The 26482-nt window shown below is 41.2% G+C and overlaps 1 protein-coding gene across 5 annotated transcripts in view; it reads left to right on the top strand.

Moving 5' to 3' along the window:
• The window catches only part of apbb2b (amyloid beta (A4) precursor protein-binding, family B, member 2b), a 61971-nt gene that overhangs the window by 12949 nt on the left and 22540 nt on the right, over positions 1-26482 (top strand). For 3 of the 5 annotated variants that reach the window (XM_063476273.1, XM_063476275.1, XM_063476274.1), the window contains exons 2-10: positions 4278-4387; positions 5380-5437; positions 9281-10321; positions 18338-18582; positions 19633-19764; positions 20289-20357; positions 21102-21152; positions 22157-22242; positions 22544-22604. In XM_063476273.1, the coding sequence (XP_063332343.1) occupies positions 5422-5437; positions 9281-10321; positions 18338-18582; positions 19633-19764; positions 20289-20357; positions 21102-21152; positions 22157-22242; positions 22544-22604 (1701 nt within the window). In that variant the 5' untranslated portion in view covers positions 4278-4387; positions 5380-5421. Of the gene's footprint in view, positions 1-4277; positions 4388-5379; positions 5438-9280; positions 10322-14579; positions 14782-18337; positions 18583-19632; positions 19765-20288; positions 20358-21101; positions 21153-22156; positions 22243-22543; positions 22605-26482 lie in introns of those variants that run through there. The other 2 variants (XM_063476276.1, XM_063476277.1) reach the window with 2 other exon arrangements.

Raw genomic sequence — 26482 nt, 5'->3', positions numbered from 1 at the left:
GGTGGAAGCCCGGAAAAGAGAGGGAATTGGACAAGAAAATAGGATAGAGGGGGGGAAAAAGGTAAAAGTCAAGTGGGATTAGCAGGGGAACTAGAATGGTGAGAAACTTTGAGAGGGAGGTGCAGGAAGGAGGGATGAGGCCCATCAAACTGCTGGCAGGCTTCCATCTGGCGTATGAATTTAAAAGCAATCTCAGTCCAGAGTGTCGGTGGTTGGAAACAGCACGCACGTAAAAAGAAACAGAGAGACACGGAGAGCGATGGAGTGTTTGCAGCTGCTTCCTTCATTCTTTTAGGATCTGGACACTCCGACATACAGACGACACTAAGTGCACGCACACACACAAAAAACAGCACACACTCAGTGGGCTGGCCTGTAGGTCAGAAGTTAAAGGTCAGTGCCAGACTGTGACACATCCTAGATCTTATTACCAACCCCTCCCCTCCCTCCCGGTGAGTGTTTTGTCTGAATGTCTGTGTCTCAGCTTGAACGTCTGTCCCTATATGTATCAGTACCACTGCTGCCCTGCCCGCAGATAGGCCCTCTAATTATGTATAGCCCCCCCACCCCCACCATCCACAACAGAGGACTGCAAGGAGTGCTTCAAAGGTGCTGACGCTCCGATGCAGCCCAGATCCAGATGTAGTTGGGATTCAGACTTATCGTTTTAGTGCATTCCTGAACTGTAGCTCCAGCTCCTCTTTTTTTTTTTTTTTTTTTTTTTTTTTTTTTTTTTAAAACATCATAATGATATGGCATCTTCGGTGCAGTCTGTATTTAGTGTTTGGACAGTGATGCTTTTTTGTTGTCTTTTACTACTTTAGCTCGCTGGACTTAAAATGAAGAGACTGATTTTTAAGTGCTAACTTTAAACTTTAAAGGCAAACTCCTCCAGTTTTATGCATCAAAGTGTTTAGACCAAATTTAAATGGTCTGCACCAAACAGCGGCCTGTATTTGTTTTTTTTAGCGCAGTTGAGTTAAGTGACTCCAGTTGGTAGAGGTGAGGCCCTGTGTCTGGATCGTAGGGAGCACAAAAATGGATGTAGCCATCATGAAATCGCCCACTGCTTTCTTTTTAATTAAATGGGCATTTTCACGGTTTGAAACAAGATACCCCAACCGTGGGGTGGATCTGACTCTTGAAACTGCATGCCTATACTAGCATATCCTGGGTAATCCTGTTTTTTTTAATGTTAGAATAATCCAAATTTACAAAATGGATTTGGTGTTTTATTCACTATGATCCATGATGAGTGCCTGAGCCCATAAACTCATTGGGAAAGGGCTTACAGAGGTCAAAGCTGAGGACTGTTTTCCCCATAGACATCAATAGGACCAGAAGTCCTTTTATTTCCCCCATAATATTAAAAAGGGTTATTTTTTTGTACTGTATTTACCCCTTTAAAGCCTTCTAGGAATAAACATTTCATGATCTCTTCTGAACTGAATAGTTTCTGTCATATTTCAGGCCTGCTTTTAGGATAAAAGGACTGGGCATGCATCAGAAGTTAATGAGGGTGGTCTCTGCCTACCCTTTCTATTGGTTGTCAAACCACATTTTTATTGATATATATATATATAGTGATGTGTGAAAACAAGAGTACATTAGGAGGACTCGGGAGGATTCCAGGTGTTGTAAGAGCTGGGCATTTTGACATTAGAGTCTATATGCATTGACTCGATTGTGAAGCCAGGCTCAAAAGGCCATTAGAGGAAGTGCAGACTTGATTTCCAGTGAGGTGGTGGTTGGTGCAGATTACTTTAATAATAATAATAATGATGATTATAATAATAGATCTGGTTTTGTGTATTAACAAACTAAGAAAAACTGAGATTAGACTGCTATGGCCTCCTTTCTCCTCAAGCCTTCTCCCAAATCATAGGCGCAAGGATGAACTGCAGTGATTATTGTGCAAATGCTGCTTAGATTTAAGGCAAATATCCAAACTGCCAGACTCGGCAGCAAACTATCCATTTGTTTTCAGTGTGGACACCCTTTTGTGCAAATACCCACAAAGTCACATATATTCTCTGGTATGCAGACTTGTTGCAGCAGGATCCAAATAACCGAGCATGCCTTGTAATTTTAATCCCAGAATGCAACATTTCAATTGCTTTTTTTTTTTTCAAACACCAACCCTCTTTCTTTGTCTGAACTTTTCTTTTTTTATGTCTTTTTTTTTTTCAGATTATGCATGAAAATTGAGTTGCCTTCAAAACCCATCTGTGCCTGCTCACGGTGTGATTCCTAAATTGTTGAGTTTTTAAACCCTTACACCTGATATGGCAGATAGTGTAGTCCATTCGATCTTGCGTGTCCCAACATAAACCATTAAAATAAAAAAATGTATGAAAAAAAGCATTAGAGTATGTGCAGCTGGTGAAAATTATACAGCTTCTCCTCAGATGTTTGAGTGTTTTATCACAGTTGCTGTAACACTTAGACAAACCAGATGTTTGACTGTTATGTAAGTCGATACTCAGATTGGTGTCGATGTTTCAAGTTTTAAATAATATTGACAATCACATTCATGGATGTATGCGAACTTCATAACACTGCTCAGTTATGTAAACCTGTAGAAAAATGATGTGAGCCTGGAGACCTTTTGTTGTTTATGGGATGTTTTGCAGCTCTGTTGCCTTGGTTCCTTTAATTCCACTTTAGCACATGTCCTGAAATTGGCATTTAGCCGTGGCTTGTTTTGAACATGAACCAACAATCCAACTTTATCTGATATATAGAAGAAGAATAATGCGCTATATTTGTATTGCATTTATTGGCAACATTAATCTAATTTATTTTCACTGGTCATATTTCAGCTCAAAGTGAAGCTTTGAGCTAGTTAGATTTTTGTTCTTTTGCACACTCAGACACGCATTCCATGTGTAGCTAATAGGAGACAAATGACGTGACATGATATTAATCGCACTCACAACACTGGGTTATGTTGCCATGAGTGTTTATAAAAGCTTTCCAACAAGTTTTTCTGAACCAGCGTCCCTCTGAGTGGTTCGGTAAGACGAATGAGGAGCACGAGAAAGAAGCCAAAACATCTTTGTGTTGCGAGTGTTGTGTGAACTCACTCGCCTACAGTTTTGCAGTCAAGTAAGAAACTTGCAATGTAAAGCTGCTGGCATTGTAAGTGTGAAATGCTACATTAGCTCTCCCAATAGCTGCTTCTGCCTTGTGGCGGAGCAAACGCAGAACGATGCCGAACCAAACCAAACAGATTAATCCACAGAACAGCAGTTTGTTACCATTACTTGAGACAAATCTCAGACAGGTACAGCTCTAATTTGGAAATCCAAAAATCTTTGGCGTGCCACTCAAATCTTTAATGATAACGTTACAGAAGCCTAAGATGAAATATTTCATCTGTGTTTTCATCGAGTAGATTTTGATCTTCTGGCTATTTGCTTGTTGTAGGTGATTTTTTTCAGTTCCCTTATCTATTTTTTTTAAAGATTTAAATCTTTAACTCAAATTTAAAGAGAATTTACAAAATACTTTTTTCGAATACATAAATACTATATATGGTTTATCGTGGCCAAACTGCAGTACTTTCATGACCCATCACAGGCTGGGACCCTCATTTTGGTCGTGAATCCCTTATTCTTGTTCTGAAAATAGCAACAATTAAAAAATTTATTTTTGTTTATCCAATGATGCAATAACATCTTTTAGGTGGGCTGATTTCCAAGTTATCTTTTACCTTAAGCCACTTTGATGATTTTTAAAAATAACCATGTTATGAGGTAAACAGTTTCTGAAGTTATTACAATTTTTACACCCTAAAATCAGTTCAAGGGTCTTCCCAGCCCTTCAGCCAGATGTAAGTGGGATTTTTATGGTCCACTCTAACTATACTCATTATCTTTCTCTCTGCTTCTCATAGTTGTGTGTTAATAAGAACTGTCCAAAAGTCTGCTGTGTGTGCGTGCGTGTGTGTGTATTGGAAAGCAGAGGAGAGGGAGTTTACAAGCCTCCGGCGGCATTAAGTTTATGATGGTTCCAGTCAGCAAAGGTTTGGCCCGACTGCACCAAGGAGAGAAATATGAGCTCTCTACAAAATAAACCTTATGTTCTCTCACACACACGCACATATATATATCCAAACATACACACCCATTTTGTGTATTCCTGTTTGATTGAGGTTGTGAATAATTGATGTCTTTATTATTTGTCCCTCTTGTGCCCTTCAGACCTCTTGCTCTTTCTACTCACCCGTCTCTCAGTCTCTCTCATTAATCCTATTTCATGTTTCTCTCCCTCAGGACGCTGCTGCTGCTGCTTCAGTAAAGCCATGATTGGATGAAGAAAGAACCATTGACTACCAGTATGGACCTGCTCCATCCTGGAGTTTTCCACCATCCTTAGCTCTCAGGTACGCAACAGCTATTTTTTTTTTTTTTTTTTTAAGTGCTTTTCTGTTTTTCTTGTATTAGTGACTGAAAATAAAGGCCTGTTTCTGTTTTTTATTTTTTAAAAGTCTTGCATGTGATGCAGTTGTTGAACTAAAATAATGTAGGAATAATATTATATGTAGAGATTCTTTTTACTGGGTAGCACATGTCTCACTTTTAACCTACGTTTTCAGGTTTGCCTTAGAGCTGTGATTCCTGTATCAGAATTATTGTCTAAATAACTTTAATCATAAAACGACCTAAAAAATTCCCCATTTTGACCTACCATTATGGTAGGTCAAAATTGGGTAGGCCGCTGAAATATAAAATTGTGCTAGTCTTCATTAAAAATGCACTGACAGATTTTCCTTGGAGTGACTCAGGTGGACTGCTTCAGTGTTTGGATTGACTTCAAACCTGATAAGAAAACGATCATTTCCAGGTTCCTCCCACCTTTAAGATACCACCTTAGCTTTATGATAGGAAGGAAGGATTGTTGGATTAGCTTAGTGTTTACAGTAACAGTAGATTAGCATTGCTAACATAACTTCTATACCCCTGACCGCAGCTCTGTCATTATGTGTGTTTTGTTTAATTATTCAGAAATGCTTTGGATATCCACTTTAGTTTCTGCTGTCTCAGAAACCTCTCCCGTCTCCCTTATTACTGTATTATACATGCAGAATCAGACGTACTCAGGTCAGTGTGTGTGAGGGACACAGTATGGAAGACGTCTGAGATCCCTGTGGACTGATTTCTTCTTTGATTCCTCCATGTTTGATTCATATTCTCCGTTTAATCATTTTGATTTCTGTGGCCAGCATCCTCGCTTTATCACAGTGTTGTGTTGTCTCCATAGAAACCAGCTGTCAGTGGGTTTCACATGGATGAATGCGGTCTCTGTGGGCAATCCAACAACTTCTCGTAATTCTTTTCATTCTTCTTCTGATCATTTTGTTCTTTTTTCCCTCAGATCTGAGTCCACTTAACTCTGAACAGTGACCACAGCCAGTGTATGACAGACCTGTCAGGTACACACACACACACACACACACCAGTTCCCTTAAAATGCCCCAAAACCACTTCATTAGCCTTTCAGTTTAGGTTGCACTATCACCACTTGTGCTTTTTTTTCCAGTTATGCCTAACAGTTACCAATGAACTCTGTATATTGGACACATTTCTCTACTCGTTTCCTTGTTCCCTTGCTTGTTTTTGTGACCCAATAATAAACAGACTAACTTGGAGTACTTAAAAACATTCTCTTGATCCGGTACAGTCATTCAGTCCTGTGAAAAACTAAGCACATGATTCAGTAGCTTGTTGAACCACCTACAGTGACTATAACTTGTATTCTGAGCAACTTTATCAGTCTCTCACATTTATTGTGGAGGAATTTTGGCCTGGTCATCTTTACTTATTGCCTGCAAACCTCGATAAACTGAAGCAGTCATTTTTGCACAGCTCTCCTAAGTTCCCACCGCAGCATTTCAATCAGGTTGAGGTCTATACTGTGAGTCATTGCAACACTTTCATCATTTTCTCTTTAAGCCATTCTGTTGTAGATTTGCTGACGTGCTCGGGATCATTGTCCTGTTAAACGACCCAGTTTCATTTAAGCTTCAGACTGCTTTAGACAGATCGCCTCATATTTTAATATTAAAATATGTTACTATACATGTTCTGGGGTGCAACCGAGCAACACCACTTATTTTGTCAAAGTGAAGAAATAAAATGACCACATTCACCTAATCTGGTGACAATTCAAACGTCATAAACGAGAGTTGTGGTCAGATTGAAATCTAGAGGTTGTGCTTATGTATTTGTAGGCATTTTTGGAGTGAAGTATTTCAATGACTCACACAGTCATGTCTTACTAAGGTTTGAAGCATGCAGTCTACTGCAAATTGCGTCTGAATTTAAAACTGACGGTATCACAGCCTGATGTGGCTGTGATACTCGCTGTTAGGAGTATTCATTTATTTGGGATTAGAGGGTAGGATGTTATCAGAGTGTACTTGGCATGGCTGGATGGCTCAAAGCTGTGAGCAGGGTACCAAAGCTTCAGCTCTGACCTCTGACTCTTTGCCGAGTTCTTGTATTCCATATTTTAGAGCAGAGACCCACAAATCCTGGGTTCTAAGTAATGCTGGTATTTTAATGAAGCAGAGCTGAGTGTGGGGTGCTGGAGGGAGGAGGAGAATCGCTAAGGATAAGATAAATAAGAAGCAAAGTCATTTTTACAGTGAGCTCTGGTGCGCATAGAATAGAATAGAATAGCTCTTTAATGTCATTGTTACAAAAACAATGAAAGGCAGTTTTGCAGTGTTTCAGGGTTTTAGTCATGCTTCCAGTCAGAGATCCCGAGTCTACAGTAGATCCAGAGTCGACCGTGTAAGAGCAGTGCACCTCTGTACATTAACAAATTCTGCAAGATCACATTGGCATGCAGAGACAATAGAAATGTGCATATTTATGCTCGTAATTGTGCATAGATGATTTGTGTTCTCCTGCATCCAAGTGTTCAGAAATCCAAATTTTTCCAGATTTCAGTATTCAAATCTCAGGTTTATACAGCAAACTTCTTTCTAATAAAGCAGCCTTTTCCCTGATGAATTCTGCACTTCAGCTATCTCTCATGAACAGCTGTCTCAACAAGACTAAACGGCCCCCATCAATTTTCAACAGATGAGTTCACCCTTATAGCAAAACACATCCGTTCTCCTTCAGCTGCCTCTCGAACACCCGTAAAACCTGCGCTTACGCTTTAATATTTAGTGGATTACTTGACTCTTCAAAAGGGCTGCTCGTTGTTGACCTGCTATTATTTGTGCTGTTGTCGGTAGAATGAAGTAAACCGCCGTCTTTGTGCTTATAAATGAGTGCTTTAGTATTATTAGGTCACCCGCAGAACTTTCTACTTGCAACTGTGGATTTATGTGACTGTGTTTTCACATTCCGCCTTAAAAGCTGCTGGTAGCGGCAGGTTTATGCATTAATGAGTAAAAATAAAAGACATGTTGTAGCAGTTAACGGAACACTGTTAGAAGAATGTATTTTTCTTAAAGTCACTGGACTTTATTCACTGCTGAAGATGGCTGACTTTCTTCGTATTAATCTTTAATGACAAATATTATTAATAATTTGTTACATGCACAGTCAGGTCCATAATTATGTGAAAAGTAAAACCATTTTTAAAATGTTATTTCTTTTCACCAGCACAATTTATTTGAAATGAGACTGTAATCAAAGGATATACTTTTGGCTTAAATTTAAGATGCGCGAAAAAATATTGCATTGCCAGTTTAAGAATCATAATTGTTGCTGATTTTTTTTTCGTTTTTTTTTTTTTTTTAAACCATATGTCCATTTTCACAGGCTAAAAAAAACCCAATCAGCTAGTTGTTTGATAAGCCTTTTTATAGCCACTAGTCTTTTATTTCCTCATTATTCAGCACGATAAAAGTGAAGCCCAAGTGTTTAATTTGTATTTGATAACTCTTAATGGGAACTGTCAAAGAGGTGTTGATGCAAGCGATGGAGGGCTTCATTAGACTTGAAACAAAACAGTCTTATCAGAGAGATAGCAGAAACTTAATTGTTGATTTAACCACCACTCTTGGAGCATTCTCAAAAAGAAGGAATGCACTGGCCAGCTCAGCAACGGCAAAAGGCCTCAAAGACGACAGAAGATAATTAAAGTGGAGTGAACAAAATCCCTTCGCACCATTTGGCCAAGCCAAGAGCATTCTTGTAGGCGATAAGGCGTCATAGTCCAAAGTCTGCAATCAAGAGTCGCCTTCATGAATGTAAATACAGAGTTTACCTCAAGATGCAACCACTGATGCTTAAATAGAAACATGAGATCAGAGTTTAGATCAGAGAAAAGATCAAAATACTGTTTGAAAGGATTAAATCAACTGGAATGTGTATGAAAACGGTGGCAACAGAACAGTATTTAGAAGACTGGAGGCATACCACATCATCTGTCCATCGTGGTAAGGCAGTGTTATGGCACGGGCATGTTATGCAGCTGAGTCTTTCATGATATGACTGTTGCTTGAAGTATCTGCCCAGATCCCACAAAAGCTATTGATCTATATTACAGATCAATAATGACCCAAAACACACTACAAAAGCAAGCCATGGGCCTGACCTTAGCTCAACTAAGCGCGCCTGTTTAAAAAGCTTGAATTTCAGCTGAAAGTCCCCCTGCTCAGTCACGTCTTGATTTTTTCCATTTCAAATCCATTGTGTAGATGTACAGCAGCAATGTTCCTGGTTTTGCTAGTTTCTGGGATAAAAACAAGTAAAAACATTGGCAAAATTAATTCCAAGCTAATGGATAATTTAAGCTATATATATGTATATGGCACTTTGCATCATGAATAATGTTCAACACACATGCAGTGCCACACGTTATTCCCAGAAGTGCTAACATTAGCACTTCTAGTAACAGGAACCTTCTTCCTTGCAATGTCCAAGGCTAGTGGCGAATGGCGCCATAACATCTTAGGATGGCACTTAATAAAATTACATAATAAAACTAGGGACCTGTAGTGCTTTCTCAAACTGTTCATTCTGTATTTGGTGGTTAGTCGAACAAAATTCGAAAAAGTTTGGGCGACATACTTTGAGTCTGACACATGCAACGAATGCAAATGGAGAAGCTAACAGTCGACATTGGCAGCAGCATGAAGAAATTAACATAATGTGTAAGAAAATGAAAAGGCATTGACATTCATAGTAATTTTTTTTTTTTAAACAAACATATAGATGTTATTGACAGTGATGTCTCACCTGTGTGTTGTCTGTGTATTAACACGTGGATATTTAGGTTTTTAAATTCACTATTTTTTTTCTTTCTGCTTCAGGTGATCTGTCTGGTGCAATGATGATGTCAGTAGACGTGACCAATCGTAACAGCCCTGCCGCCACGCCCCCCACCTCACTCAGCCTTCGCTCTTCACACAACCAGCTCCTCACCAGCGATGTCATCAAACAAGGCTCCGCCACTCCTCCCAAATGTCGCAAGAAGTATGCGCTTACCAGCATCCAGGCCGCCATGGGCCTCGGTGAAGTGGTGCCGCCTTCATCAGCATCATCATCTCCATTGCCATCCCCGTCACAGTCCTCAACTCCCAACAATCCCAAACTAGCAAAGAACGGGGCGAACCAGCTTCGTAAAGCTGGCCAGGACCACAACAAAAACACAACTGACCCTGATTTAATGGATTCAGAAATAGTAGCAGATGACCTTAATGTCAACGTGGCAGAGGAACAAGACAGTCACACTCTTACCAATAATGATCGAGAGGAAGATGCCGACCTTCACCCAGATGCTCACAGTGATGTAGAGGCTGAGCAGACGACAGAGCCTGACTTGGACTGTAACATAAACACGACTGTGGAGCTCAAACTGAGCAGCAGCACGGCTGATTTGGACTTTGACTCAGAGGACACCAATGACATCAGCATCTTGTCTGAGAAGGAAATGATGTTAAAGATGAAGATCGAGGAAGATGAGATGGTGGGGGAAGAGGAAGATGAGGAGACGAAACCTTTACTGACAGTAGACAGTGAGTCCCCTGTGAAGAACCACAAAGTTTCTCCAGGCCTGGAGCTCATCTCTGACCTCCACTCCAACCTCAAGCTCCTCAAATCTGGCAAGAACTCTCCAGTACCCCCTCCTCCTTCCCCACCCAAGCAAGCCAGTCCAGAAGACACTCCCCTGCTCTCCATGGTCTCCTGCCCCTCCTCTTCCTCCTCATCCTCCTCTCCAGAGACGAAGAAGGACAGAAGAACTGGCGCAAAGACAGACTGTGCCTTGAACCGCATCCAGAATCTGAACCCCAGTGACGAAGAGTTGAGCTGGACTACCTTGTCCCAGGAGAGCAACTCGCCAGAGGAGACAGGTACGCATACGCACAGACACACACAGAGCCCATGAAGCCTTAATGCAGTAAACTTTACTGTTATTTCCAAATATTCAGTATAGTTTTTATGTGAGTCTTATGTCAGCTACTGTGGTATGTTTTGTTTTGGGGGGGTTTTCCCCCTCCTGCTGTTTAGCGGTTTCACCATCCTCTCTACTGATGACATGTTTCCATTTACCCAGAGTGTGTGTGCGTGCACATCTGAGAGTGTGTGTGTCCATTTGTGGATATGCAGAGCTCAAGCATTGCTTAAACAGAATAACAAAAACTCCAGCCTCCAGTAAATCTCCCAGAATCCCTCAGGCACAGGAAGTGCCCTTGTAACCTCATGGGGGTTGGTGTGCCAGATCAGCTGTGTCCTGTTTCCAGCTTCATCCTGAGCATATGTGTGTGAACCAGCCTTAACTTAATGAATAAACTAGCTGCCAATATCTTGGTGTGTTAGATGCCCCCCCCCCCCCCCCCCCCCCCCCCCCTCATCTTAAAGCTCCACAGACAGGAGCTGCCTTCCTTTCCCCTGTTGCACCTGCATTCGTCTGTATTGATCAGCTACCTTGAGCTTCATCACTATTATATATCTGTGAATACGAGCATCTGGTCTCTGCAAATATTAGATAATGGATAACCTTTCCATAAGAACCTGTAAGGTGGGTCAAGAGAAAAGCTGTAGTCTGCTGTTAGTCTAACATAGTTTTAGTTTTAATAACTACAATAATTACCTTCCCTATGTGTGCAAATCCTGAACTTTAAAAATGAAAACTAATAAAGACTAATACTGAACAATTTTAAATAAAAATGTAACTGAAAGAAGCGCATCCACTCTAGAAGTTGACTTAAAAACTAATTAAAATACAGAAAAAGTAATAACCCTGAGACACAGAGCGACTGAGATATTCTTAGTTGTTCAATTTCTGTTCCTCTCATCCTGTAATGATGGGCATAATGATGACACTGACTAATATTTAATATATAGACATAGAAAAGAAATCAGATGTAGCCCTACTTTACATCTGTATGTTTCTTCTCTGTCTTTGGTTACTTTGTAGATAATTTCTCTGTTTAAACCTTTAAATATAAAATATCTAGGAAAAATTGTATTGTTTAGATTGTAAACGGCTACTCAGTTTTGCCATCTAATGAACTATTATTAATATTATTATTATTCATTGTTACATAGCTGTGAGGATAAACTTTTGCGTGATATTTAGAGTTTGAGAGTCTCCATCTGTTGCGGGTCTCTTGCTTTCTTGTATTTGCATGTTGGCTACATCTGCAGAAGGTCTCTTCAGTTCACTGTTGTTCTTTGCCAGCGTTATGTTAAAATCTGGATATGGAGTTTTTCTTTGGGCACTTAAAACTTGTGGTTTAGTGTAAGACGAGCAAAACACATCCGTGCTCCTGCAGAACAGCAGCCGGTCCTGCGATATAACCATATGGGCACTTTAGTGTTCCTCATAGCTTGTCATATAAACAAAGCCTCCAGATTAACAGAAAGTAGAGGCTGTGGTCTCGGCTGTAAACAGTGCCGTCTTTCTGAGTCGGTGAGTTGTACTGCTGCTTTTTTTTTTTTTTGGGCTCTCTGATGACTCACAGTCTCAAGTTGAAGGCTCTGAGCATCTGTGTAACTCATTTCTCTACAAGTTGGATTACCAGCAGCTTGCATTTTTACAGTTTTACTGTCGTGCTGTCTGGATTTCAGGATTACATTTTCATGTGTTCATTTGTCCAGGATTTCATTGTGTATAAAAGCCCATCTAGGGATGTGCATTGCAAATTAGTTAAGGCTATAAATCCTGGCGTGTATGGCACTGTTCATGTTACATACCTGTCTCTGTACAGAAAATTAATAAACTAAAGTAACTGTCTTACAGATCCATCTTTGCTTATTTGCAGTGTCAAGAGAGAACCAAGACCGTGATGTATGTAGTGAGGAGCTCAGTAAGGAAACAAATGACTAGTTAAATTGTATATGTCACTTTCATCCCCACAAGCCTATATAATCAAGCGCCTTGGCATGCAGACTGCTTATACAAACATTGTGAAAGAGTGGGTCGGTCTCAGGCGCTACATGAATTCCAGGATGGTATCATGACAGGATGCCACCTGTGCAACAAGTCTGGTCGTGACATTTCCTTGCTACTAAATATTCCACAGTCAGCTGTTAGTGGTCTTATAACAAAGTGAAAGCGATTAGGAACGACAGCAACTCGGCCACGAAGTGGTAGGCCACGTAAAATCCCAGAGTGGAGTCAGCGGATGCTGAAGCATATAGTGTGCAGAGGTCGCAGGACCACTAAACTTCATGTGGGCTTCAGTTTGGCTGAAATACAATGACTAGACAGCTTCATCGAATGAGTTTCCATGAATGAGCAGCTGCATCCAAGCCTTACATCACCAAGCAGTGGTGTAAAGCATGCGACCACTGCACTGTAGAGCAGTGGAGACGTGTTTGCTAGACTGACGAATCATGCTTCTCTGTCTGGCAATCTGACGCATGACTCTGGGTTTAGCTATTTCCAGGAAAACGGTACTTTCCTGACTGCATTAGGACAATTTCATGCTCCAAACTTTGTGGGAACAGTTTGATGATGGTCTCTTCCTGTTCCAACATGACTGCACACCAGTGCACAATGCAAGGTCCATAAATACATGGATGAGCGAGTTTGACTGCCCTGCAAAGAGACCTGACCTCAACCTGATAGAACACCTTTGGGATGAATTAGAATAGAGACTGCGAGCCAGGCCTTCTCAGTGTCACAAATGTGCTTCTGGAAGAATAGTCAAAAGATTCCCGGAAATACACTCCTAAACCTGCGGAAAGCCTTCTCAGAAGACTTGAAGCTGTTATAGCTGCAAAGGGTGAGCTGACGTCATATTAAACTCTATGATTTAAGAATGGGATTTCACTCAAGTTCATGTGCGTGTGAAGGCAGATGAGAGAATACTTTGGACAGTATAGTGTATCTATCCAACTCCTAGTTGCCCATACTGTAGTGCCCCCTATCTGCTTTTGTCAAACTCACGTTGACAAATCTGTGTTGTTTTCCCAGCAGTGTGATAGATTCCTCTGTGGGGATTGTGGGCTAGAGGGCTGGTATGACCCTGTTTTCACACAGAGGTGTCAAAACACACACACACACACACACACACACACACACACACACACACACACACAGACTCTGTATGCAGAGTCTAAGAGGGTCCTTCAAGCCCTATTTATAGAAGTCTAACATTATCACATAACATCCTGCGCTGTAAAACAGAATTCATGGTACAGCATTCGTCATAGTTTGTGTAGGTATTTGAAGTATTTTGGGACGTGCAACTGTGCAGTCTGTCCAAAAACCAATGGTGATTAGAGCAACAGTGGAGAACAGTGGAGTTCACCACAAAGAGCAAACAAAATTAAAGTTCCTGCTCTGTTCTGACTCAAGCTAGTAACTAAGCTAAAGGACCAACAACCATTGCCCAGACAAGTAGGAAACAGTTACTGGCTGTGGTGACAGGGGACAACTACATGTACACCAGTGTTCGGCCAGGTTGGTCCCTTAACTCACGCACAGTATAACTGAATGGTGATTAGTGCCAAAAAAGCAACGCGCGATGCTCAAAGTGTGTTTGAGACAGTTGCATGTCTTTCTACCTCTCTGACCCACCTCGTCCTCGCACCTCCACTGGATGAGATGCTGAATAAAAGCCGATTTGGAGGTTGCCAGGACAACCAAGAGAGGCTGAAAAAGAGGGAGAAAATAATAAACCTAGAAATTCGATAAGGATGACTGTGCCACATTTTTAGCCTCCTTCCATGTGCCCTGGCTGCATGTTTGGTTTTGAACAGGAAAGGGAGGGTAGAGCTTTTGTTTTTTTGTTTTGTTTTGTTTTGTTTTCTTGTTGATGTGGCTGATGCTCCAGATAGAGAGGGGAGAGACAAGCAGCAAACGCTGCTCGCCTGCAGGGGGAAACAGCCCCCCCCCCCGTATAATTCTCCATGTTTGTCTTTCACTCCTGTTTTCCTCAGTCGCAGGCTCTCCATCCTTTTTTTTTTTTTTTGCTCCTCCTCTCATTCACTCTTTCTCCCCATGTTTTTTTCCTACTGCCTCTCTCTTCACGTCATGTTTTCTCTACCTCTCTGCCTTGATTTGTCCCCCCTCCTCTCTCTCTCTCTCTCTCTCTCTCTCTCTCTCTCTCTCTCTCTCTCTTTCTCTTTCTTTCCCTCCCTCCCTTCCTCTCTCTCTCCCTCCCTCCCGTCTTGGTCTCCTCACCCCCTCTGCTGCGGTGTCCCCCTCACTCTGATCTCTGCTTCCTTCTCTCTCTTTCCATCTCTGTCTGGGCTTCTCTCTTTGGTTTCAGCATTGGGTTTTGCTGTATTAGAGGCAGCTAGCTAACTATGATGCTGGGAAAAGACTACATGCTGGCCATTGTGATTGTCAATTACGAGGGTAGGTGCATTTTTACGGAGTTGGCCGGAAGCTGGACTGTTGTCTTAGAGTTTGAATGCTGTCTGAGCGTGCATGTGTCTGTGTCTTCCCACATGGGGATGAAGTTTATTTCTGTAATGACATCATCTGCAGAAACAGTCAGGTTTGTTCATGCTGTGTTAGTATGTCCATGCTGGTGTGCATGTGTGGTGTTATCTGCTGAGAAAGTGTGTGTGTCTGTATGTGTTTTGCTCCAGAAGCTTGCAGCTCTCCCCCTCCCCCTGCTCAACTGTACTCTGGCATGCAGCTGCATGCTAACCGAGGCTATCACGGGCTAACTGCTACGTAGGTCCCCATTTCCACCAGCTGCGTAGGTGCACTTTAACAGCATCACTTCAAGCACACCAAGTCTCCTAATGCCGTTTCCTTACTTGCCACATCCGTTGCCGAGAGTGACACTGATAACTTTGAATCATCGTGTAGCCCTCAGACCTTTCCAGCCAGAGATCTCCTCTCTCTTTTCTCCTTTAGTGTTTCTCTCTAATGTTGTTTATGCAGATGCATTAATCCACATCCAGTAGTCATCTCATGCTGGCACCCATTCTAAGTCACCATCTTTCCTCTCGCTCACAGCAGATGGAGACGCTCGGATTCTCTCTCTTGTAGTTTTATTTGCTCTGACCTATTTTTCATTCTCAAAAGACTCCAACTCCCAGCAGTCAGTGCACCACCACACTGTCTTGAGCCCTGAGGGATGTCCTTATCTCCCAGCGTGTGCGTTTTTCTATATTTTCTGTGATTTATGCTCTTTGAGAGTCTTAATAACTTGTGTGTGCACGCATGTGTGTCTGAGTGCCATCACAGTCTGGCCCGACCCCGTTGTCACAATGACATATGGCCTGCTGTCGTGGCAACGGGCCCACTCGCTGCGTTTCATCAGCATGGTCAGCAGTTCAAGAACGCCTTGCAATCACACAAACGTACATAAATACATGCAGCACCAGCTGACCGGCCCCTTGGAGCTTATATCACCTTTATGAGTTGCTACGTCCCCGATAGAATTTGGGATCGTCTTGACATCATCTCCACACAGGCACACAAAGATCCCATCAATACTTCACTCTGTCTGTGTGTGTGCACGTGCACGTGCATGCTGCCAGGAAACTGCAACCTTCACATGAGATGACTTTTAGTCCAAGAGTGAAGAAAAATTAATATAAGTACTCCAGCTCCACAGAGTGTGTGTTTGTGTGTGCATGTGTGTTTTCAAGGTAACAGCTGTAGCTCCTCTAAATATATCACTGCCCAATAAATTATGCTAACAGACATCTGCTCTGTTTGCTGATGTTGTGTTCTGTTGGTGGAGGAAAGTTTAATTTTCACATAAATCTGTACATGCATACATTCTGAGAAGCAGACTAAAGCACAGATGAGACTTTTGCTGTAGTTGCATCTCAACTTTGGAACAGTCGCTTCTTCACCATTATGACCTCACCAACACCTAACATGTTTAAAACCCCCTGTAAGACGCATCCTTACTCCTTTGATTGAGCTTTTGACACTCTTTTTTACTTTTTTTCCTTTGTCTTCCTTTTTTTCTGTATTTTCTGGCCCTGAATTATTCCTTTTATTAGTACAGCACTTTATTTTTAAATAAGCTTATGAACAAATTAACTTTACTGAGCCAGTACAGCACTCAAAAAAGTTTATTTCTGGTTGAAATTACACAAAGAGACATTTGTGGTGATGGTTTGTGCAGGTATTATTAATTTCAAGTTTTACCTAGCTCAAAACAGGCTGTTTGGTACACACATAACCACGATCAGTCAATATGGAGTCCATGTTACCTTACTTTTGTCTGGGACCTGGGATTTTGATGTTAAGGTTTTCTGTGTATTAGGGTTCTTTGTTCTGTATTGTTGATAATCTGGCTTTCTGGTATTTCTAAGGGTTTATGATTCTTTTTTTCCTTATTGCTGATATGAGTTCCCTTTGGTGTTGTTTCATACCGTTACTTCTGTGTTCCCGTTCAAGTCCTTAAGCTCTGTAGCCGTCAAGCTCTGTAGCCTTCTGTTTATGATGGTAATTCTGGTTTTTTTTTTTTTAGGTTCTCATGAAATTCTCGTTATCTGTGTCTTTAGTTCCTTCAGTAGTTTGATAATCCCTGTTTCTGTTCTCATTCTGTTTCTTCAGTCTTCTGTCCATATTTCTGGTATTTCTATGTCATTTTCACATGTGTGAGTCTGCCATCTGTTAGTTCCTGTCTTACTTTGGTAGACTTTTGTCTCTTGTCTCTAGTTTTACTTCCTCTGTCTCGTTATTCTTGATTTGTTGCTGCTGTGCACCTGTTTCCTTTTCTCTCATTAACATGTGTGTATTTATTGTCCTCCCCCTATACTGTGTGCTCTCTTGTTTTGTGTGCTTCCCTATAGTCCTGGATTTGTATTCTTGGCTCCTGTCTTGTTTACGGTTTTTTGTGTATTTAAGGAAGACTCAACCATTAAAGCTGTTTTGAGGTCATTTCTTGTCACATGAGTCCTGCATCTGGGTCCTAATCCTTCCTTCTCCACAGGGGTTTCATGAGTATTTAATTCTATGCACGTTACTGTTATTGAGTATTACCCCTCTTCTTTCCACTTCATTAGGCTGAATGTCGAACAATGAACAGCTTTGTGTATGAAGTTTAACTACTATGTTGCTTTGATTATATTTAACCTATAGCTTTCCTATGTATAAAAATGTGAAGGGGAAAACATCACCACTATGGGAGAGATGAGACACAATTTTAATGGTGGGTGGAGACGAAATGCTCACAGGAAGTCCTAAAGCTATCTGAGCGTATAACAGCATAACTGAGGGATCGGGGTCACCTGAAAGTTTTGAGGTGAAAAGATGTCTCTTCTGAATCTAAACTGGTAGATGGTCCACAAGCGTAGGGACTGATAACAGAAGGCTCTACCTCCCATTCTACTGTTAGAAGCTCCAAGATACCATAGGTAGGATAATTTGGTACTACAAGGAGTTTAAGGTTAAATTGAAGAACAGCGGATCACACACCCATGGAAATCAAGCGGCACATTTCTCTAAAACAGGGTTCAGTGAAGAAGCTAACACAATTACCAGGGCCAGTGAAGAACAATTCCTCATTTGTGTCACACTGAAAAAACTGTAATATGTTTTAAGTACTGAGTGGGTCGCTCATTGAGAAAGTGTCTCAGCTGCTTTAGATGTGAGAGAAATCCTGATATCTGTGTGTTTGGTATTTCTTTTTCTTTCTTTTTTTTTTTGCCCGTGTGATATCTTTCATTTAAAAAGTGTGTAGGGCTTTGTTTAACAAATGCTACAGTAGTGCTTTACAGGCGTTCTTGTGCACATGGAGATATGGTTTGTTAAAAGGGACAGCTGCAGCAGAAGCTGGTAATCCAGCTCGGCTGTTGACGTAGCTCAATGTGGGTTCACTTTGAATTAACTGTATGGTGCAAAAACAGCCACAGAGACGGGAAGTTTTGGGGAAACAGAGCAGGAGAATGATGGCCCTACACCCTCCATCCATCCATTCACAATTTTCTTCCACCAGATATTTGGAGTGAGCAGTCATTCCAGACAGACCCCGACCTGCCTCCAGGATGGAAAAAGATTACAGACATGGCTGGTATCTACTACTGGCACATTCCTACAGGCACCACTCAGTGGGAGCGGCCCGCCACTCATCCACAACCCCCTGGACAGATGGAGTCCACGGCCCTGGGTGACCACTCAGCCTCAACACCACGTAAACCTTCCCTGGGCTCACTCAGCCCCTCACCCACTCCAGACCACGAGGTGAGGGACATTACAATAAAGTGAAAAACATCACTTTAGGTCTGTGCTTTCAGCTGCTTATAAGAAATACATGGATCAGACTTCACATTATGACCACTGTGGATGTTAATTTGACACGTACCACCTACCTAATCGTTACTGCAGACCATGTGCACACTCTCATGGAAACTGTCTTTCCTGATGGCTATGGCCTCTTTCAGCAAAAATGATTCAGGAATGGTTTGAGGAGCACAACAACGAGTCTAAAGTGTTGACCCGGCCTTCAAATTCCCCAGATTTCAATCTAATTTAGCATCTGTAGGATTTGCTTGAGAAATGAGTCCGATCCACAGAGGCCCCACCTCACACCTTACAGGACTTAAAGGATGTGTTGCTAACATCTTGGTGCCAGATACCACAGCACACCTTTCTTTTTGTAGTTGAGAATACATTCTGACGAAGGCAATCAGCTCACAGCATATATGAAGAGATGAAGGGAAAGTAATGCAGTCAAACAATTTGATTTAAAAACAAAGTAATAAAGTCAAACTTTGATGCAGTGAAGGTAGTGTATCTATTACTGGCTACAATGCAATTTAGTTGATAATGAAACTCCTCGACTCTTAATAACAGCTAAGCATGAATAAAACTGGAAATGTCACAGCGGTTAAAATGAAAATGTTTATTTTGAGCTTTGGATTAGCATAAATCAACAAAACCGCACACAGCACAGAGTAATTATGAGGAAAACTGTAATAACACCTGTGTTGGAAGTGAATTAAGCACTCTGTGCTGCTGTTCTGCGAATAATATGTACATGACTTGTACTTAACGCTGCTGTGAGTTTTTATGAACAGGTATTTTTACAATTTGTGTTTATGCAACTGACATGAGGACCAGTCGGTGCTGCTGACAGTTATTCTGTCAAGTGCAAATGACGAGCATTTCCCTAAACAAGAGGGGAAAAAATGCATTTCTTGAATCCATTAATCATTGTTGACGCCAATAAATATGGATTAAACGGTGTGTCTTTATTTTTTTTAATACCTCTGTGTTTCCATGTGCTTATAGTCATGCCAGGCCGAGATCTTCTTCAGGGGGTCGACTCGCTCGGGCAGCACCACCTCTGACAGCTCAGTGGAGCCTCTGTCCACTCACGAGCCCACACTCCCCACATGTGGATTTGTGAACAGCTGTTACTTTGTAAGCCACCGTCGTTTTTGTGTTACATTGTACTTCACAGTAGTCTGTGATATTCATCACGGTTTGCAAGAGTTATTTTCACGCTTCCATGTGCTAGTTTTAAACGGCACAGTGTATTTGTCTGGGTTTCAATGTAGTTTTATTTAAATGTGCATCAAGGCAGCTGGGTAAAGGGAGTGAGAGGGAGAGCACTGTTAACACTGCTGTCTGGTAGCAGTATACAAGAACACTGAGCCGATCAATCAGTCAATCATGTAGAATGATGGGTGGAAATGTAGAGAGGAAAGGAGATGGATAGAGAGCGGCCCCATGTAGATAAAATATCGATCCAGTGAGAATGGACTGATGTTGACAGATGGATGTGCCTCAATCTGATTCTGGCACATCCATCTGATGCGATCGACCTCCAGACTGCTCGAGTGTCACCCAGCTGCACAAAAGCTAAAATGGCAGACAGACCAACATGATGCAGCAGGATGTCACTAAACAGAGTCTCATCATTTCTCTCTCTGATGTCTCTTTAGCCCCGCTCCACGTCTCTGCAGGGTGTGGATCAAGAGTGTCGCTCTCAGCGTCACGAAGATGAGGAAAAGGTAGGAGTCCCAATCTGCCCTCAGACTTGTAGCATCTTTTTTCACTTTTTTCCTAGTTCTGTAAATAATTCCTTCTGCACCCGTACATGTATATTACTGTATTTGCCTCCTTGTATCATATATAGAGCAGTCAGTAAGTGTTTGGACTCTGACACTTCAGCATGCTTTCCCCCATAAAGACAACATTTGACAACCAGAGACTCACCCCTCAGTTCAGAAGAGAGCTCCTAGTAAGATATCAAGGGGCAAAGACAACAAGTGTAATGGTCATTGGACATCAGCTGTCTTCTAGTTATATTGAAGTCTTTTTCTACTTTTTGTCATGTCTTTGCACACTTTCAGTGTAATTACTGTATCTTTGTGCTGTAGTAAAGCTTGAAAACAACAGAAATGGTGTCACGGTCTAAACAGTTGCTGACGGGTCCTGTATGTTTGTGTCGCTTACATTCTACTAATCAAGAATCGACAGATTCTCAGTAGCGAGGTGAATGTTCAATGGGAGCAAAACAAATCGGGGAAAACACGGAAAGTCCCGTTGGACTCTTCTTGGCCCTTTTACTTTTATTTAGGAAACGTTTTGCTGCTTTGCTCCGTATTGCAACACCGTCTGTGTGTAGAGTAAGCTGGTTAGCTAACAACATTATTCTGTCTTTATCCCCTTGCCCCCCTCTCCACCCAACCTTTGACTCCCAATCCTTGACCCGCCACTGTGTGTGTGTGTTTGTGTCTTAACGCCGAATATAGAAACAGGTGTGGAGTGAATTTGGCGGAAAAATTGATAGTGAAATGTGGAAGGCAAGTATAATGCACTCGGTGTCAGTGAGTCTTGTTCTTGGTCTAACCTCACCAGCTATTTGAGTGTGTGCATTTATACATCCTGTGCTAAAGTTCACTGCCTGGGCAAAAAGCATGCGTGGCTGATGCTTTAACATAAAAATATCTGCACAAACCGCAGCCTTTGATCATGCCTGATGTGTAAGAACATGTCTGTTTACTCAACTCCAGCGACACATTAGGTTGTTTCTTTCTTTACATACGCCAGTAATATATTTTCATCTTTCTGTCCTGGTGGCACAGATCTGACTGCGTATTCACACACACCAGTGTGTGTACATACCACATAAACCTTTTTCTTTCTGAATGCAGCATGCCCCATTACACATAACACACCAATGCCATTTATCCATCCGGCAGCAGCATTCGCTCCACACTTGGATGCATGCTGGCATTCACGCTGAAGGGTCAGAATTTACATCTATTTCGTGTCTTGTAGCGCCTCTACCACAGGAGCTTGTGCCCCATGAATTTTATGACGGTTACACATAGGTGTTTCAGTTTATAGCGGTAATATTTCTGGACATTGCCACAGATCTGGCTGGAACAAAATGACCAGCAATCCTGTAAAAATAATCTGTTTTTTAGGAGGACTGAGGAAGAAATACAACCACACGAGAAGATAGAGTAATTTCTTTTTTTTTTTTTTTTAAATAGTAGGAATCCCTAAAACATCCATATTAACATTAAAAGGATAATGCCAGCTCATCTTCTTGTTGCTTGTTGTTAAATCTGGATGTCTTCATCAGAATCTTATCTGACTGCACTTACTCCTGTTGGATCATTCAGTTTTGTTTTGTTTTTTTAATTCAGGAGAGTGTTTCAGTGACAGAAGACACTATCAAAACAATCAGTTTATATTCTCATACAGTATTCCAGGTTGCATGTGTAAAAGATGCTTTAGGGTGGAACCCCTGCTGGATACGAAGGCTTATTTTGCTATGATTTTTACATATGTGCATCAGGACCTGCAGGCAGCCACAGTGAACCCGGACCCCAGTCTGAAAGAGTTTGAGGGTGCTACACTTCGCTACGCGTCACTCAAGCTAAGGTAAAATACAGAAGACACAAAAATCCATCCAGCTTCTGTGCATGAATCTCTGAAAGCCTCCAGAGCTGCAGTTATTAAACAGATTGTCCTGTATTTTAATCTCTTCTTTGTTTCTTGGAGATTGTATTTAATTAAAGTGTAACAGGTTCAGCCGAAGCAGCCAGTTAGATCCTCTCTTCAGGAAAAGGGTCCATGTTCTGCTAGTGTATCGACTGCTTGTAGCTTGTGTAAATTCACACATCAGACAGAAACCTTGCTAACAAAGCAGCTAATAGTTCTCTCATGTTTAAACTATTTTCAGGAGCCGTCCAGCAGCAGAAGAAGAAGAATCCAGCAGTATTAACAGTGACCCCGAAGCAAAGGTAAAACCCTTTTTCTAAACTTTATTCACGTAAAGGTCAGCATGACGCACTGGCCTTCGAATGTCTTTATAATGTGTGGTCTTAGACACAGGACAGGCTGAATCAGGTGAGGTTGTTCTGTAGCTGTTGCCTCTATATTTAAAAAAAATGGTATGAAGTAGGTTAAAAGATTATTTTAGAATTTAAGTGCCAAACACGCTACTTTTTATAAACGTACTTCAATTTTTTCAGTGTCTAAAGTTCGTCATTCCAGACTTTTACTCTGCTTGTCTAATCCTTTAAATGGTTAAAGTTACACTCGGCTTTCCAGCACTCATGATCTGCTGCTGTTGGTATCGGATGACTTTATTTTGTGAAAGAAGAGAAAGCTTGCCCCCCAGTGGTGGAAGAGGAAAATACAAGTGTGCAGTGGTGGACCCCTCTTTAAGCATCCAAACCAGAAATTCAAATGAGACATTTAAGCCTTTAAGGAGTCTCAGGCTCAGTAAAACTTACTACTCTGGAGGGTGACATTCATTTGCAAAAGGTCACCTTGGGGTATAAATTAAATTTTAAATTGCAGTGTTACTCAGACCCACTGCATTCTGTCATAAGCTGCAGCAGATTCCAGTGAGACTAAAATAAATGAACACAATCCACAACAACCACAAAATGTACGGACAACAAAGCACAAAAAACTTGTACACATTCATTACATTTATGCATGTACCTATGCATGTTGGTATTTGCACACTATCATATATACTGTATACGTTTTTTTTTTTTCATTTCCCACCCAGTTTTGTGAGGTAGTTATAATTTCCCTTCATCTAAAAACCAAAGTTTTTCAAACATGTCAGCCATGTTCCTTAATTTGTGCCCCATTTTGTCTATAAATAACAATTATTGCATTATAGTCTTCACTTTGATTAAATCTTAAGGTTTATTTGAAACTATTTAAGACGTATGACAGTTTTTACATATCATCCCTTATTTTGATAGAGAGAAGAAAATTTGATTATTTTGACCTAGAGCTGGGCGATAGAACGATAACGATATGTATTGCGAAATAACTTTTTCTCGATAGGAAAATTAAACTATTGCGATAGGCCTCATCTCTCTTGTCCTCTTAAAAAAAAAAGAAAAAAAAAAAAAGAACAGGCAATCCAAATTAAGTAGCGGAGAGCCGAACCAATCACAGCCGCAGCGTCACGTCACGTGACTTGTTACGTACAGCACAAGTGCCAAGGCGCACATGTGTATTTGTTTTTGCAGCCGGTGTTCCAGATCAACTGGCGTTTAGGTTAACTGGCGTTGGTCGAACAGATGTGTGGCAGACTTGCGTTTCAGGAGCTGCTACCGACAAAACAGCAAAAAAAAAAACGCCAAATATGTCATCCGTGACACTTGTGAGGTTATCTCAAACACACTCCGTCAGTCTTGATGCCATTGAACAACAAAATGTGTAAAAATGTCGCGAGTTTACCTGGTGATAGCCTCATGCTCGACGCGATCGCGAAAACGGCAAACAATTAACGCCACGCCGGTGTTGTTCACAGGACAGCGAGAATAAATGATCGGGAGACTCTTGTCGTCGTTATCGTCCCCCTCGCACGTCGTATTTCTCCGGTTTCAGCGTTTTTTCTTCACAACTAAAGCGTGCAGTTTACTTTGTGTGCACTAACATGGACTCGAATCAACCAGCGCCACCTCTGGCTAAGTGCCACAGCCTACAGCCAGATCAACTTGTGACACACATCTGCACTACGTTTGAATTCGTTTCATGCACAACACATTTGTACCTTTCATTTGTGTCTGTTTGTGCGTCATGCAAAGAAACCTTTGAAATGAATGAAATGATATCATGTATCTATTTTGGACCACATCTGTAAGAAATTCCAAATTATATACACAAAGTCATAGGAATCACCACCCCTGTTCATCATGATCTTAATATGTTTTGCCCATAAGAAAAACGTCTTGAACAAAAATGACACATCAATATTTCATTAGTGTTGTCACATCACATCCTGTAAGCATAGTCTGTCTGTGTCTTTTCTCTGCAAACAAACATTTTAGAGGTGGTAGTTATATACAGTCTGTATAAGTGTGGTTAATCCAATAAAAATTTGTAAGGAGATGGCAGTTACTGTGAATTTACAGCAGTTACACAGTGATTGGTAATAAACAGTCCCCAAAACTTGCATATGATCTTCAATTTGGAATCCATCTACTGACTCTTACATAGCAGCTGGAGCAGTCACCAATGGAGGTGAGTCCACTGCTGCCACCTGTGGCCAAGAACCATAGCCTACTACTAGATTAACTTGTGACACATCTGCACCTGCTTCTATGATCACATTGAGTAGAGGCTGAGTGGCTGCACTTACACCTGGTGCATTCAAATCTACCCACAAACATGTTGAAAGATGCAATCCCAGCAATGTGGATTGTCAACACTAAAAACAATCATTAAGCAAAGACAACAGGGATCAATTGTTTCTGTTTATTATCCAGCCAGATTAACTTGTGACACACATTTGCAGCTGGCTCTATCACCACATTTGAATTTGTTTTATGCACAATACATTTGTAACTGTCATTGTTTTCCATCCTTTCCAAAAAACCGTTCAACTGAATGATATGCAGTTTTGCTTATTTTGAGCTTATCATACACTTGAATATTCCGGAATCAGCGCTCCTTTTGTTTATATCATTTCACAGCAAAGACTTATGTATTCAACAAATATATTACACATTAATGTTTGACTACTGTTCTCACAACACATTCTGTCAGCACAGGCAGCATGTCTATCCCTATTGTGGAATATATTTTCAATGACCTTTCGCAGGTATGTTGTGCCAGTGGTGAGAGAAGCTCAGGTGCAGAGACTGATCAGTGTGTAAGATCACCAAATCGATACCTAAGACGGAAACACCTTGAATGGGTTACTTAAACATCACTGGGTGAAATGTCACTTTGGTGCACCAACAGAACACTTGTAGTTCACGTAACCTGCATGCCTTTGCACTTTAAAGAGACTGGAGCACCTAAAGGACACATGAAAACATTGACAGATTCACAGATAAGGCTTTTGCACAGAAATCTACAGTACCTTCACTCAACAGCCTGACGTCAGATGAATGACTCTGATTCTGATCTAATTTTTCCTGCAGATTGAATGTACCTTCTGTGCAAATTGGTACCATACAGTGTTCGTGGACTTCACCTGTAAAGAAGGCGACTACAAATGTTGTGCATGCCAAATAAACGTGAAAAAAAAAAACCTTTATTTAACCACACTTATACAGACTGTATATAACTACCACCTCTAAAATGTTTGTTTGCAGAGAAAAGACACAGACTATGCTTACAGGATGTGATGTGACAACACTAATGAAATATTGATGTGTCATTTTTGTTCAAGACGTTTTTCTTATGGGCAAAACATATTAAGATCATGATGAACAGGGGTGGTGATTCCTATGACTTTGTGTATATAATTTGGAATTTCTTACAGATGTGGTCCAAAATAGATACATGATATCATTTCATTCATTTCAAAGGTTTCTTTGCATGACGCACAAACAGACACAATTGAAAGGTACAAATGTGTTGTGCATGAAACGAATTCAAACGTAGTGCAGATGTGTGTCACAAGTTGATCTGGCTGTAGGCTGTGGCACTTAGCCAGAGGTGGCGCTGGTTGATTCGAGTCCATGTTAGTGCACACAAAGTAAACTGCACGCTTTAGTTGTGAAGAAAAAACGCTGAAACCGGAGAAATACGACGTGCGAGGGGAACGATAACGACGACAAGAGTCTCCCGATCATTTATTCTCGCTGTCCTGTGAACAACACCGGCGTGGCGTTAATTGTTTGCTGTTTTCGCGATCGCG

This window comes from Pelmatolapia mariae, linkage group LG6, assembly GCF_036321145.2.
Source record: "Pelmatolapia mariae isolate MD_Pm_ZW linkage group LG6, Pm_UMD_F_2, whole genome shotgun sequence".
NCBI lineage: Eukaryota > Metazoa > Chordata > Actinopteri > Cichliformes > Cichlidae > Pelmatolapia > Pelmatolapia mariae.
The sequence above is the reverse complement of the archived record's forward strand: the minus strand, read 5'-3'. Positions and strand labels throughout refer to the sequence as shown.